The sequence below is a fragment of the Cornus florida genome, unplaced genomic scaffold (genome assembly GCF_030987335.1).
Source record: "Cornus florida cultivar Cherokee Brave unplaced genomic scaffold, ASM3098733v1 CherokeeBrave_3.0.0_Hap2_Chr07, whole genome shotgun sequence".
NCBI classification, from domain to species: domain Eukaryota; kingdom Viridiplantae; phylum Streptophyta; class Magnoliopsida; order Cornales; family Cornaceae; genus Cornus; species Cornus florida.
The window spans coordinates 4,400,111-4,414,727 of record NW_026775577.1 but is presented as its reverse complement, the minus strand read 5'-3'; the positions used below and the strand labels follow the sequence as shown (position 1 = coordinate 4,414,727).

The 14,617-nt window shown below is 37.8% G+C and overlaps 5 protein-coding genes across 5 annotated transcripts; 2 read left to right on the top strand and 3 right to left on the bottom strand.

Annotated features, from left to right (window-relative positions):
* Nucleotides 1–965: 965 nt before the first annotated feature.
* LOC132316118 (inactive LRR receptor-like serine/threonine-protein kinase BIR2) lies at nt 966–2,288 on the top strand. The gene is made up of 2 exons (XM_059814627.1): nt 966–1,159; nt 1,796–2,288. Exons 1-2 carry the CDS (start codon nt 966–968, stop codon nt 2,286–2,288), a joined length of 687 nt encoding a protein of 228 aa, XP_059670610.1.
* Nucleotides 2,289–2,661: 373 nt separating this feature from the next.
* Nucleotides 2,662–3,279, top strand: LOC132316117 (inactive LRR receptor-like serine/threonine-protein kinase BIR2). The gene has a single exon (XM_059814626.1). The coding sequence runs from the start codon at nt 2,662–2,664 to the stop codon at nt 3,277–3,279; it is 618 nt and encodes a 205-aa protein (XP_059670609.1).
* Nucleotides 3,280–4,200: 921 nt separating this feature from the next.
* On the bottom strand, nt 4,201–8,777 carry LOC132315847 (probable inactive receptor kinase At1g27190). Its single transcript, XM_059814264.1, has 2 exons — nt 4,750–8,777; nt 4,201–4,489 (listed from the first exon to the last, which is right to left on the bottom strand). The coding sequence occupies exon 1, from the start codon at nt 7,701–7,703 to the stop codon at nt 5,847–5,849; it is 1,857 nt and encodes a 618-aa protein (XP_059670247.1). The 5' UTR covers nt 7,704–8,777; the 3' UTR covers nt 4,201–4,489; nt 4,750–5,846.
* Nucleotides 8,778–9,083: 306 nt separating this feature from the next.
* LOC132315845 (probable inactive receptor kinase At1g27190) lies at nt 9,084–14,617 on the bottom strand. The gene is made up of 2 exons (XM_059814263.1): nt 12,547–14,617; nt 9,084–11,146 (listed from the first exon to the last, which is right to left on the bottom strand). The coding sequence occupies exon 1, from the start codon at nt 14,406–14,408 to the stop codon at nt 12,582–12,584; it is 1,827 nt and encodes a 608-aa protein (XP_059670246.1). The 5' UTR covers nt 14,409–14,617; the 3' UTR covers nt 9,084–11,146; nt 12,547–12,581.
* Nucleotides 9,367–11,252, bottom strand: LOC132316116 (probable inactive receptor kinase At1g27190). Its single transcript, XM_059814625.1, has 2 exons — nt 10,561–11,252; nt 9,367–9,448 (listed from the first exon to the last, which is right to left on the bottom strand). Exons 1-2 carry the CDS (start codon nt 11,250–11,252, stop codon nt 9,367–9,369), a joined length of 774 nt encoding a protein of 257 aa, XP_059670608.1.

Below are 14,617 nucleotides of genomic sequence, written 5' to 3'. Positions count from 1 at the left end.
TTCAGTTGGTTGAGTCAACAAGTATTATATTTTCATACTAACAAAATTTTATCATTATAGAAGCGAAATTCACTAACAGCACAAAATAACGAGAAATCGTTACTCAAGAGGATTCGCGTAATCGTTCGCTGAATATTTTATATTAATCAGTTATTAAAAAACACACACATTATACTTGGTGTTTATGATGATATTTCCAAAGTGAAGCAAAGTCTCTGTCCATTGCTGCTTCTTTTTTCTCACTCTCTCTTTCTTTGCTTCTTTTTGGTTTTTGATTGTTTCAAGAATCGAAGACTTGGTCTAAAGCTCATCGACATTCAAATTGAGAGGCCTTTTATCGTTGCACGAGAGACAGAACCCAATCTTTATATACGGTAATAATCTCGTTGCACACCCCCAAGTTTGAAAATTCATACAAGCGTGATTGTTGAATGTAAAAAAAAATAAAAGTAAAAAATAAAAAAATATACTATATGTTGAAAAATAAAAAGTACACCAAGCTTGTGTTCACACCTTGCCCAACTTCACCTAACCCATTAGGTTTTGCCTATGTATATCTCTTGTTCATTCATTGTAAGTGATTCAATACAATATATTTTACACTCTGTAACAATCATATCAAACACACTAAAATATGAATGAATTTCTTATTTACAGGTTAGCAAGTGATCATTTTCCACACACATATAATTCAAAAAAAAAAAAAAAAGCATCGTCAACATTCACAACCATGCCAAGAATAAAAAGTTTCCTTCACAGTCAATCCAAGCCATTTCATTCATACACGCACAATCTGAATTCATACGTGTTGAATTTTTAAGAAGTTGAATTGGAGGAGCAAAAGTGGTTACTACGGGATTGAAAGAGGGGATGATGATACTTGGATTGAGAAATTGAGGGCGGACAAGCTTGTTCAGGTTTCGTTGTTCCAGGAACCACTTGTGAAACTTAAGCTGGCGGATTTAATGGCTTCCACCAACAATTTCAGAGCAAAAAGTTTTGTAGGTTCGACTAGGACTGGGATTACTTATAAAGCTGTTCTTTCTGATGGGTCTGAGCTTGCAATCAAGCGGCTTAATGCTTGCAAATTAAATGAAAAGCAATTTAGGTCAGAGATGAATAGGTTAGGGCAGCTTAGTGTCATGCCCCGCCTGTGGAGGTTACGCCACGCAAGCGTTGAGTTGGACGTTGCATGGCGAGTAGAGTTTCTAGAGTCTTCTAGAATAGTTTGGAGTTGTGTGGAAGATTCTAGATATGTGTAGAATATTGTAGAAGTGTGTGGAAGGTTCTAGAGTTCTCCAGAGTTGTGTGGAGTAGTATGGAGAGTTCTAAAATGTTATAAATACTTGAAGATATGTATGGAAGTGTAAAGAAGGTGGGAGAAGATTTTAAAGAATTAATCTCCACCGTCAATTAGAATGCATCTTAGCCGTCCATTAGGGACAGGGATGGCTATATATATAGGAGTAGGATTTCATTTTGTATCCATCAAGTCATAGAGTGAGTCTTGAGAGCCTTGTAGAGAGTTTGATAGCTAGCCTTATACAATACATTTTTTAAAGTAATAAAAGTGTTATTTCATTGCCAACTGAAGTGCATTAGTGTGTGTGAGTGTAAAAGCCAAGTGAGGAGAGGGTGATGGCCACTACAACACTAGTAAGTGCACAAGAGGAGTGCGTTGGCTAAGTTGGGCACATGAGTTAGGCTGACCAAGTACTTGTGTGAATAGAAACAACGTCTTGGTGCCACTCAGGAGTAGTTAGAGTGGTGTTGAAACTCTAAGCTGTGACATTAGGCACCCCAATTTGGCTCCGGCTTTGGGGTTGTGTGTGGTGGAAGAGGAGAAGTTCTTGGTTTACAAGCAGATGTCAAATGGAACTTTGTACTCATTATTGTATGGGAATGAGATTGTATTGGATTGGGCAGATAGATTTAGGATTGCTTTAGGTGCTGCGAGAGGGCTTGCTTGGCTTCACCATGGCTGCCAACCTCCAATCTTGCACCAGAATATTAGCTCTAGTGTGATTCTCCTTGATGAGGACTTTGATGGGAGGATAATAGATTTTGGACTAGTGAGGCTTATGATTTCTTCCGAGTCGAATGGGAGTAGTTTTGTCAAAGATGATTTTGGTGATTTCGGTTATGTGGCTCTGGAGTATTCAAGCACGGTGGTTGCTTCATTAAAACGGGATGTTTATGGTTTCGGTGGAGTGCTTTTGAAGTTGGCAACAGGTCAGAAACCTCACAAAGTTTGTGACACTGAGCCAATGGTCAAAAGATCCAATTAGACTCAACAAACACGTTTATTTTTCATGTAGTAACCCTAAAGATAAGAGGAATGTTGAGGACGACTTAGTTGCACAAACAGTACGAATGGAATGTTAAGGATAACATCGTTTCACAGACAGTACTGAAAACTCAACAAAGATGTATATTTTGGTATTATTGACAGTGTCCACATCCGGAATCAAGTGTCAATATACACTCTAAAAATTCATGTGAAGATTTGGGCGAAGGAGAGTGGAGTACCTTGGAACTAAGAATAAACACTCTCATGATTTATTATAGAGCTCCGTTTAGTTATCTTCTATTAGCTGTGATTGTATTCTCATTCATTGTTTCCATTACCACTGGTGAGGATGACTTGAAGTGCTTGCGAGTATGAAGAACTCGCTCAGCGATCCTCTAGGTAAGCTCAGCTCATGGACTTTCACCAACACCTCGGCTGGCGCGCTCTGCAATTACACTGGTGTATCATGTTGGAATGATCGTGAGAACCGTCTGTCTGGTCTTGAGTTTCGCGACATGAAGCTCGTCGGCCACATTCCAGAGGCTCTGCAATTCTGTCATAGTTTGCAATCTGTGGATCTTGCTGGTAACCAACTCACTGGTTCTATCCCTGCACAAATCTGTAGTTGGTGTCCTTATCTCGTAACCATTGATTTGTCTGATAACCAACTCACTGGTCCGATTTCGGCTGATCTTGTTAATTGTTCGTATATGAACAATCTTATTTTGTCAGACAACAAATTATCTGGTAATATACCTTATCAATTTTCTGCAATGCAACGACTTAAGAAGTTTGCTGTTGCAAATAATGATCTGTCTGGCACGGTTCCATCGTCCTTTGATTCTATTAATTCCACCGATTTTGTTGGGAATAATGGGCTTTGCGGCTGGCCGCTTGGGAAATGTGGCGGTGGTTTTAGCAGGAAAGATATGAGAATTATAATTGCAGCCGGTGTTTCTGGTGCGGTGGCGTCCATGTTGTTAGTGTGATTTTATTGTTTCATAAAACGCTCTAAATATTAAGATGTGATAATTATGATTTTATTTTTGGAAAAAGTAAAAATAAAAAAGTGAAAACGTGAACAGGCTCAGGTTCATTGCGTAAGTGTTTGCTTGTGTTTTGCATTTTTTATTTCATACGAAGTAAAAGTAATATTTTTGTTGTGCTCTAATTTATTTCAAAACAGAATCATGTCGTTAAAAAAAAAAAAAAATTGTATCCATATATCTTGACTTCTTTTAAAAGATTTTCTTTACATTGAGTGAAAACAAATTATATTTTTTAATGGGCTCTCTTGGCAACCAACCCAAGTTCTTGCACCAAGAACATAACCCCTAATGTGATTCTCATGGGCTGATGACTTTGATTCCAGCCTCTAGGATGATGTATACGTTTGAAAATGGTTTTTGTTGCCAAATCAATTAAAAACATAAACAAATGACAGACATGCTTGGTAACATTTGTTCTGTCGAAAAAATGTTCAAATATGAAAATTACAATACTTTCACATGAAACTGTGAAAAACAATCAGCAAAATGACTTATCTAATTATATTATTATTTATCTTATTTACTAAAGTCCTCTTTAACAACCATTTTTGTTTCATGTTTTTGTTGCTCAATTCATTAAAAATAATAATAAAAAAGAAAAGAAACAAATGGCAAAATGGTGTTTAGCAACATTTGTTATGTTTTTGCACATCTTCAAAAAAAGCCCGAATCTAAAATAAATAAATACATGATGTTTTCACTAATGTAGCTGAACAAATGTAAAGTGCTTATTTTAAAAAGAAGTCAATATAGCGTATATACTACAATGTTTTTTTTTAAGACCATCCAAACTTTTTATATTTTATATTTTTTGAAACATTACCCAAGAAGTTTTGAGACATTTTTATTTGGGAATAAACAGAGCCAAACAAAAACATTACTTCTTATGAAATCTAAAATGCAAACACAAGCACTTGCGGAATGGACCCTAAATGATCCACCATAGCAGAAAATTGTTACATCTTAACCTTTAGAGCGTTTTGTGAAACAACAGAACCACACTAACAACATGGACAACAACATGGACGCCACTGCACCCGAAACACCCGCAGCAATTATAATTGCAACATCTTTCCTCTTTAAACCACCATCTTTCTCAAGCGGCCGGCCGCGAAGTCCATTATTCCCAACAAAATCTGTCGAATTATAACTACCAAAAAAACGACGGAATTGTGCCCGACAGATCATTATTTGCAACAGAAAACTTCTTAAGCCGTAGCAAACTAGAAAATTGGGTAGGAATGGTACCAGATAATTTATTGTCTGACAAAATTAAAGTGTTCAAATACGAACAATTAGCAAGCTCAGCCGAAATCGGACCAGTGAGTTGGTTATCAGACAAATTAAGGGTTACGAGAAAAGGACACCAAGTACAGATTTGTGCAGGGATAGAACCAGTGAGTTGGTTACCTGATAGATCAAGAGATTGCAAGCTATGACAGAAATGCAGAGGCTCTGGGATGTCGCCGACCAGCTTCATGTCACGAATCTCAAGACCAAACAAACGGTTATCACGATCATTCCAACATGATACACCAGTGTAATTGCAGAGCGCGCCAGCCGAGGTGTTCGTGAAAGTCCATGAGCTGAGCTTACCTAGAGGATCTCTGGGCGACTTCTTCACACCTTGCAAGCACTTCAAGTCATCGTCACCAGTGGCAATGGAAACAGTGAACGAGAATACAATCACAGTTAATAAAGAAGTAAATGGAACTCTGAAACAAACCATTAGATCGTTTATTCTTAGTTCCAAGGTACTCCTCTCTTTGGCCCAAGTCTTCATATGATTTTTTTAGAGTGTAATTGACGCTTGACTTAGTAAGTGGACTTTGTCAATACCTCTCTCTCTCTCTCTCTCTCTCTCTCTCTCTCTCTCTCTCTCTCTCTCTATATATATATATATATATATATATATATATATATATATATATATATCTTTGTTGAATCTAACTGGATATTTTGACCATTGAATCTAATTGGATATTTCGACCATTGGCTCCAATATTATTACCAAAAGAAAAAAAACCAGAAAAAAGGATATGCAATAAAGATAGAAAAAACACTACCTGCTAATTGTAGCACATGATATGTAATTGAGTAGCAAGGAAAGATTCATCTATTAACCCATGGCAAAGATTTCACTAAACCAAATCAGATAACTGATTTTTCCAATTCTATATTACAATATTACAAAGTTCCGTCTATCATCTTCTATGTATTTTCACCTACATGCAGGGAAGTTTGTTACAAACAACAAAGAGCTCAGAGATGCTTTTCCTTCAACAGAAGGCAAACACAGATTTTCTATAAATGGGTGGCTACAGTTTAAGCAGCTCATTGTATCATATAGCTACATCCAATCATATGGTAATGTATCAGGAAAAGCTAGCTAAAATGAATAATATGACATTTACATTTAGAGCATCAGAGAACGTACAATGAGACGCCGAAATTTTCACACGACAAGGTGTGGAACTACTTTGTCGTGCTTCTCCCATCTTTTTCTTCTAAAGATGAACCGGATTATCAGCGTCTTCCCGGCCAAAAAATAGTGGAAATTCATCATATTGTTCTGAGAAACCTTGTTCCTCAGCCATGCTCTGTAATGATTCATAAACCTGGTACATAGGCCATCTCTCCTTAGGTCGAGAAACTACACAATTACATGCAATTCTCAGGAACCGCACAATTTCTTCATCATGACCCCTTCCACAGAGATCTTTATCAATGACATCCTTAATTTGACCAGAACTTGAGAGCTGATTTACCCAGTCCACCAAATTGCCATAAAACTCTTCCTTGGTATCGCAAACTTTGTGAGGTTTCTGACCCGTTGCCAACTCCAAAAGCACTACACCGAAACCATAAACATCCCCTTTTAATGAAGCAACCCCCGTGCTTGAATACTCTGGAGCTACATAACCATATTCACCGAAATCCCCATTGACAAAGCTACTCCCATTTGAATCAGAAGAAGACCTAAGCCTCGCTAGCCCAAAATCGACTATCCTCGCATCAAAGTCCTCATCGAGGAGAATCACACTAGAGCTAATATACTGGTGCAAGATTGGAGGTTGACAGCCATGGTGAAGCCAAGCAAGCCCTCTGGCAGCACCTAAACCAATCCTAAATCTATCTGCCCAATCCAATACAATCTCATTCCCATTCAATACTGAATACAAAGTTCCATTTGACATGTGCTTGTAAACCAACAACTTTTCCTCTTCCACCACGCAGAACCCCAAAACCGGAGCCAAATTCGGGTGCCTAAGCTGCCCTAATCTATTCATCTCTGACCTAAATTTCTTTTCACTTAATTTGCAAGCATTAAGCCGCTTGATTGCAAGCTCAGACCCATCTTTAAGAACAGCCTTATAAGTAGTCCCCGTCTTAGTGGAACCTATAAAATATTTTGCACTGAAATTGTTGGTGGCAGCCATTAAATGCCCCAGCTTAAGCTTCACAAGCGGTTTCTGGAACAACGAAACCTGAACAAGCTTGTGCGCCCTCAATTTCTGAATCCAATCATCATCATCGCTTTCAATCCCGTAATCACTATTGCTCCTCCAATCCATATCATCAATCCAGTAACCACTCTTGCTTCTCCAATCCAACTTCTTAAAGTACCACCGCCACAACCCAAACCCTAAAAACATCCACACCGCGGCACCAACACCACCTGCTGCAATTATAATTGCAAGATTCTTATTGCTCAAACCAGCACCACAACCCCCAAGCGGCCTCCCACAAAGTCCATTATTCCCAGCAAAATCCGCCGAATCAAAATCATCAAAATTCATTGGAATTGTGCCGGAGAGATCATTTTTTGCCACAGAAAACTTCTTAAGTCGACCCAAACTCGATAATTGATAAGGTATAGTACCAGAGAGCTTATTGTTTGACAATATAAGATTATTCATATACGAACAATTACCAAGATCAACCGGAATTGAACCAGTAAGATTATTATTAGACAAATCTAGGGTTACTAAATAAGGCAACCAAGTACAGATTTGTGCAGGAATTGAACCGGTGAGATCGTTACTGGAGAGATCGAGAACTTGCAAGCTATGACAGTAGTGCAGAGACTCCGGAATTTCGCCGCCGAGGTTCATATCGCGAAGCTCTAGGCCGAAGAGACGGTTTTCGCGATCGTTCCAGCATGCAACGCCGACGTATTTGCAGAGAAAGGCGACTGAATTGTTGGAGAAAGTCCAATAATCGAGCTTACCTTGAGGGTCAGTGAGCGAGCTCTTCACACCTTGCAAGCACTTCACATCGTCGTCGGCGATCGAAACAAAGACAACACAGAGAAATGCAATGATTGTTAATAGAAGAAAGCTGAATAATCTGAAACAATTCATGAGACTGTTGTTGAATAGAATGGTGAGATTGGTTTGTTTTGTTAGGGTTTAGCGTTTGTAAATTCAAGATGTATGAAGTCATATTGGGAATCTATGCAAGATATGGTTCTGATTGACTGTGAAGGAATAGTAAGGGATTGACTTTGGCTTGGTCGTGAAGAAATTGCCGGACAATTGCATATGCAATTTCTGGTTTGAATTTGGTGACTTTTTGACTTTTTAATTGTGTGCTCATCCGCGTAAAAATAAAAATAAATTTTAATTTTAAATGCCCATGGGGTCATGGGTTTATTTATTTATTTATTATTATTAGTAGAATAATTATACAATTATTTTGCCACTTCAATCACTAGTGTTCCATGACTACTTTAAAATCGAGTTTTACTGTGGTTTTTTTTTTTCGCATTTCAACTCATCAGAAAAATACTGGCAAAGTGTGGAATATTTCAAGCCCATTGGGCCTAGCCTTGATCCAGGACATGTTCATACTAATAAATTTGTTTTCTATAATACATATATTTTTAATATTCATAATAAATATGTTATATATTCGCTAAAATTTTATTTAATTTTATAGTGTGAGAATATCAGTATAGTCGGTGACACGCTACATGTACCTATTTGAGTGGATGTATAGTTAAGGGTTGCAAATAATGAATTTCTTGTTCTAAAGAACTATTTGACTTTTTGTTGAAAAATCCAATTTTAGAAGAGTAACAATGTGAAGATAGATGGACAATATTTCTTGTTTGGGGCATGTTTGATAATGGTTTTTGTTGTCGAATCAGTTGAAAACATAAATAAATGACAAAAACATGTTGGTTAACATTTGTTATATTCTGGACAATACCATATCTTACCAGTGTAATTACAGAGCACGCCAACCAAGGTGTTGGTGAAAGTCCAAGAGCTGAGCTTACCTAGAGGATCGCCGAGCGAGTTGTTCACACCTTGCAAGCACTTCAAGTCATCCTCACCAGTGGCAATGGAAACAATGAACGGGAATAAAATCACAGTAAATAAAGAAGTAAACGGAACTCTCAAACAAACCATGAGATCGTTTATTCTTTGTTCCAAGGTACTCCCTCTCTTTGGCCCAAGTCTTCATATGATTGTTTTAGAGTGTAGTTGACGCTTGACTTAGGAAGTGGACTTTGTCAATACCTATATATATATATATATATATCTTTGTTGAATCTAATTGGATATTTTGACCATTGGCTCTAATAATTTGACAGGTCTAATTGTTATTTAGACTAGTAAGTAAAATTATGCTGCAATTAAAAGTACTATGAATGAAAACTTTATTACCAAAAGAAAAGAAAAAAAACAGAAAACGCTCATTGAATCATACAGCTACATCGAATCATATGGTAACGTATCAGCCTCCCAGCCTGGTAAGCTGGTCCTATCCTCTGGGCTTGGGCTCAAAACTGGGTGAAAGTGACTCATGGGTCATGACAGGGCAAAGCCCACAGTGAAGTTTTACTGAATCCAGGTTAATTTTAGACTGTCGGTCAACTTTGGGCTCTCAGAGGCTGGGTCAACAAAGGCCCAACAATAATGAGGATGGCCTGATTTTAACAATCTGGGCTGGTTGCACAACCCATCATTCGAGAATTGTAACTGGACTTTTGTTCCAACTTAGAACATTTCTGACTATCTACTTGTAATAACTTGATACAGGTCCATCCAATAAAAAGCTATCACGGACATATAGTGTAGAGAAGGTAATAGCTAAAAGCCTTCATTTTCAAGGAGAATTACAGCATACAATAGATAGCACACTTCATGACCTTGCATCCGAACCACAGCATACGGATCAACGGTTTTAAACAAACACAACAAACATTATTTCACTTCTACATATCACCTAATTCGCTAACACATAAGGGCATGTTAGGTTTTTTCTTTTTCTTTTTTTTTTTTTTTTTTTTAACTTTGCCCCTCTAAATTAAAATAAAATAAAAAAGAATTCAACTAGAACCGACAAATCGAACCGAATCAAACCGATTTTTAACAGTTTGGTTTGATTCCATGGATATTATGGTTCAGTCTAATTTCAAAAATAGTGGAACCGTTATATATGATTTGGTCCCAAAATGTTCCCAATCCGGTCCAAACCGGACCGTGTGCACCCTTAGTATCAGAAAAGCTAGCTAAATGAATAATATAACATAATGAAGTAAAAATATGAAAACATATTTGATTTGAAAAATATAATGGCTGGTTTAAAAAATCATTTTAGAGTTTAAAAAATCACATTTGATTTGGTGTTTCAAGTTTGAGCAACTATTCAAGACGCACATTTGGGTAAAGTATAAAACAAATCACTATTTAACAAACATGTTGCGGTCCAAAATAATGCTACAGTGTCGGTCTACCTCTCCTGTCACAAAATTAATGGTAAAACTCTTGTTTATAAACGAACATATATTTTACATTAATAAGGGAAGTGAATGTTATATTTGAATCCATAGAGGATGTTTCTATTATTTAGACAATCAACAAGGGAGGCAAACGTAATTGTCCCTTCTTTTAACAGTGAAGAAAAGATTAAAACATACCATACACAACCCCGGGTCCCCAAAAAGGGAGACAATATTTGGATACCTAAGCTTCCCTAGTCTTATGAGCATTCCCCAATCCTAGTTCAAATTAAAATATTTGGACTTGAAACTGTGAAAAAACAATTTCAATAAAACAATCAAACAAACAAACTTTTGAATCACCAAACACGTTCTATTTTGCAGTAAATCAGAGCACAATTGTGTATAAACAACAACTCAAAACACAAACAGTTAACAAATGAAAATTGTTACAAGAGAGTTTTCTTAAACAACAAAACCACACTAACAACATGGACGCCACTACACCAGAAACACCGGCAGCGATTATACTTGCAAGATCTTTTTTGCTAAAACCACCACCACCACAAATCCCAAGCGGCCAGCCACAAAGTCCATCATTCCCAACAAAATTCGTTGAATTAAAAGAATAAAGGAATGACGGTATCATGCGGTAAACTTCTTTAAATCGTTGCATTCCAGAAAATTGATAAGGTATAGTACCAGATAATTTGTTGTTTGACAAAATAAGATTGTTCAAATATGAACAATTAACAAGATCAGCCGAAATCGAACCAGTGAGTTGGTTATCAGACAAATCAATAGTTACTAGATAAGGCCACCAAGTACAGATATGTGCAGGGATAGAACTAGTGAGTTGGTTACCTGAGAGATCCAGAGATTGCAAATTATGACAGTATTGCAGAGCCTCTGGAATGTCGCCGGCGAGCTTCATGTCGCGAAGCTCGAGACTAATCAAACGGTTCTCATTCCAACATGATACACCGGTGTAACTGCAGAGAGAGCCGGCCGAGGTGTTGGTGAAAGACCATGAGCGGAGTTTACCTTGAGGATCACTGAGTGAGTTCTTCACACCTTGCAAGCATTTCAACTCATCCTCACCAATGGCAATGGAAACAATGCAGGAGAATACAATCACAGTTAAAAGAAGATGACTAAATGGAACTCTTAAACAAATCATGAGAGCATTTATTCTTAGTTCCAAGGTTCTCCTCTCTCTTTGGCCCAAGTCTTCACATGATTTTTTTGTGTGTATTGATGCTTGACTTAGGATGTGGGCTTTGTCAAATACCAATATATATATATATATATATATATGATTGTTGAATACATGTATTTGTTGAATGTAATTGAATCTTTTGACCATTGGCTCCTCCAATAATTTGACAGGTCTGATTGTTATTTAGAAAAATAAGACTTACTAAATATCCTTTACAAGCATGCAGTACCATACCTAATTGTTAACATTCCATTGAGAACTAAGTTAGTTGGTACTCGGAAGTGAAATGGAATGGGAATGATATGGTCAATCTCATTTTATTGTTTGGTTGCATATATGAAATGATGGATGAACGAAATGATAATCACTATTCTAAGTGGTGGTGGTGGAAGTGGTGGTGGTGGTGGCGGTGGAGGCGGCGGCGGTAATGGTGGAAGGTGGTAGTGGTGGCCAAGGATTTCATTCCTTGAAATGAATTTTCATTCCATCGGTTTAGATGTAGAATGGATTTTCATTCCTCATAATGAATTTTCATTACAAGGAAATGGTTGCTCTCACTTTAAATGTCATACCAAAAAAAGAAATGGTTGGAATCGCGTATCAAATTAGGCTTAAAATTGTCCTAATTTATCTTATTGAGTTGAACATAAACCAGCCTTCTTTAAAGTGGCATGATGCTATGACATGCTTATGCAGCAAAAACATAGGAATTACGTTCCTGAAATGAAACAACTACTATCCATCAATCATTCAAACCAAAAAAGTCAAGGAACTAAGTAAAATTATGCCGCAATTACAAGTACTACTAGTGGAAATTTTATTACCAAAAAACAAATAGAAAAAAGAAAGAAATGATATACAATAAAGATAGAAAATACACTCTCGGCTAAGTGTAGCATATGATATCTAATTGAGTATTAAGGAGAGATTCCTCTATTAACCCAAGGCAAAAATTTCACAAAACCAAATCAGCTAAGTGATTTTTCCAATTCTATATTACAATGATATTCAAAGTTCTTTCTATCATCTTCAATGTATTTTCACCTACATACAGGGAAGTATTTTACAAACAAGAAGATCTCAGAGATGCTTTTCCTTCAACAGAAGGCAAACACAGATTTTCTATAAACAGGTGGCTACAGTTTAAGAAGCTCATTGCATCATACAGCTACATCCAATCATATGGTAATGTATCAGGAAAAGCTAGCTAAAATGAATAATATGGCATTTACATTTAGAGCATCAGAGAACATACAATGAGATGCCGAAACATTCTCCCATCTTTTTGCTCTAAAAATGAACCGGACTATCAGCGTCTTCCCTGCCAAAAAATAGTGGAAATTCGTCATATTGTTCTGAGAAACCTTGTTCCTCAGCCATGCTCTGTAATGATTCATAAACCTGGTACATAGGCCATCTGTCATTGGGTCGAGAAACTACACAATTACATGCAATTCTCAGGAACTGCACAATTTCTTCATCATGACCCCTTCCACAGAGATCTTTATCAATGACATACTTAATTTGACCAGAACTTGAGAGCTGATTTACCCAGTCCACCAAATTGCCATAAAACCCTTCCTCGGTATCGCCAACTTTGTGAGGTTTCTGACCCGTTGCCAACTCCAGAAGCACTACACCGAAACCATAAACATCCCCTTTTAATGAAGCAACCGCCGTGCTTGAATACTCTGGAGCTACATAACCATATTCACCAAAATCCCCATTGACAAAACTACTCCCATTTGAGTCGGAAGAAGTCCTAAGCCTTGCTAGGCCAAAATCCATTATCCTCGCATCAAAGTCCTCATCGAGGAGAATCACACTAGAGCTAATATACTGGTGCAAGATTGGAGGTTGACAGCCATGGTGAAGCCAAGCAAGCCCTCTGGCAGCACCTAAACCAATCCTAAATCTATCTGCCCAATCCAATACAATCTCATTCCCATTCAATACTGAATACAAAGTTCCATTTGACATGTGCTTGTAAACCAACAACTTTTCCTCTTCCACCATGCAGAACCCCAAAACCGGAGCCAAATTCGGGTGCCTAAGCTGTCCTAATCTATCCATCTCTGACCTAAACTGCTTTTCACTTAATTTGCAAGCATTAAGCCGCTTGATTGCCAGCTCAGACCCATCTTTAAGAACAGCCTTATAAGTAGTCCCCGTCCTAGTCGAACCTATAAAATTTTTTGCACTGAAATTTTTCGTGCCAGCCATTAAATCTGCCAGCTTAAGCTTCACAAGTGGTTTCTGGAACAACGAAACCTGAACAATTCTGTGCGCCCTCAATTTCTCAATCCAACTATCTTCATCCCCTCTTTCAATCCAGTAACCACTCTTGCTCCTCCGATCCAACTTCTTAAAGTACCACCGCCACAGCCCAAACCCAAACAACATCCACATCGCGGCACCAACAACACCTGCTGCAATTATAATTGCAAGTTTCTTATTGCTCAAGCCACCACACTTACCAAGCGGCCTCCCACAAAGTCCATTATTCCCAGCAAAATCCGCCGAATCAAAATCATCAAAATTCATTGGAATTGTGCCGGAAAGATCATTGTTTGCCACAGAAAACTTCTTAAGTCGGCCCAAATTCGATAATTGGTAAGGTATAGTACCAGATAGTTTATTGTTTGACAATATAAGATTATTCAAAAACGAACAATTAACAAGATCAACCGGAATTGAACCAGTAAAATGATTATTAGACAAATCTAGGGTTACTAAATAAGGCAACCAAGAACAGATTTGTGCAGGAATTGAACCGGTGAGATCGTTACCGGAGAGATCGAGAGTTTGCAAGGTATGACAGTAGTGTAGAGACTCCGGAATTTCGCCGGCGAGCTTCATATCACGAAGCTCGAGGCCGAAGAGACGGTTTTCAAAATCGTTCCAACATGATACTCCGACGTAATGGGCCAAATGGCAGAGAGAGGCGATTGAAGTGTTGGAGAAAGTCCATGAGGCGAGCTTACCTTGAGGGTCAGTGAGCGAGCTCTTCACACCTTGCAAGCACTTCACATCGTCTTCGGCGATCGAAACAAAGACAACACAGAGAAATGCAATGAATGTTAGTAGAAGAAAGCTGTATTGTCTGAAACAATTCATGAGATTGTTGTTGAATAGAATGGTTAGATTGGTTTGGTTTGGCTTGCTTTGTTAGGGTTTAGGGATTGTAAATTCGAAGATGTATGAAGTCAGATTGTGTGTATATGACAGATATGGTTCAGATTGACTGTGAAGGAACAGTAAGGTATTGACTTTGGCTTGGTGGGTGAAGAATTGTCAGACAATTGCATATGCAATTTCTGGTTTGA

Bases quoted from the DNA above. Each gene is read 5' to 3' on its own strand.
- LOC132316118 (XM_059814627.1), top strand. From the start codon at position 966: ATGGCTTCCACCAACAATTTCAGAGCAAAAAGTTTTGTAGGTTCGACT. The intron at 1,160-1,795 runs GTTACGCCACGC...CTGTGACATTAG, and splicing joins GTCATGCCCCGCCTGTGGAG to GCACCCCAATTTGGCTCCGG.
- LOC132316117 (XM_059814626.1), top strand. From the start codon at position 2,662: ATGAAGAACTCGCTCAGCGATCCTCTAGGTAAGCTCAGCTCATGGACT.
- LOC132315847 (XM_059814264.1), bottom strand. From the start codon at position 7,703: ATGAATTGTTTCAGATTATTCAGCTTTCTTCTATTAACAATCATTGCA.
- LOC132316116 (XM_059814625.1), bottom strand. From the start codon at position 11,252: ATGATTTGTTTAAGAGTTCCATTTAGTCATCTTCTTTTAACTGTGATT. The intron at 9,449-10,560 runs GTTAGTGTGGTT...TTGAAAATGAAG, and splicing joins GGTGTAGTGGCGTCCATGTT to GCTTTTAGCTATTACCTTCT.
- LOC132315845 (XM_059814263.1), bottom strand. From the start codon at position 14,408: ATGAATTGTTTCAGACAATACAGCTTTCTTCTACTAACATTCATTGCA.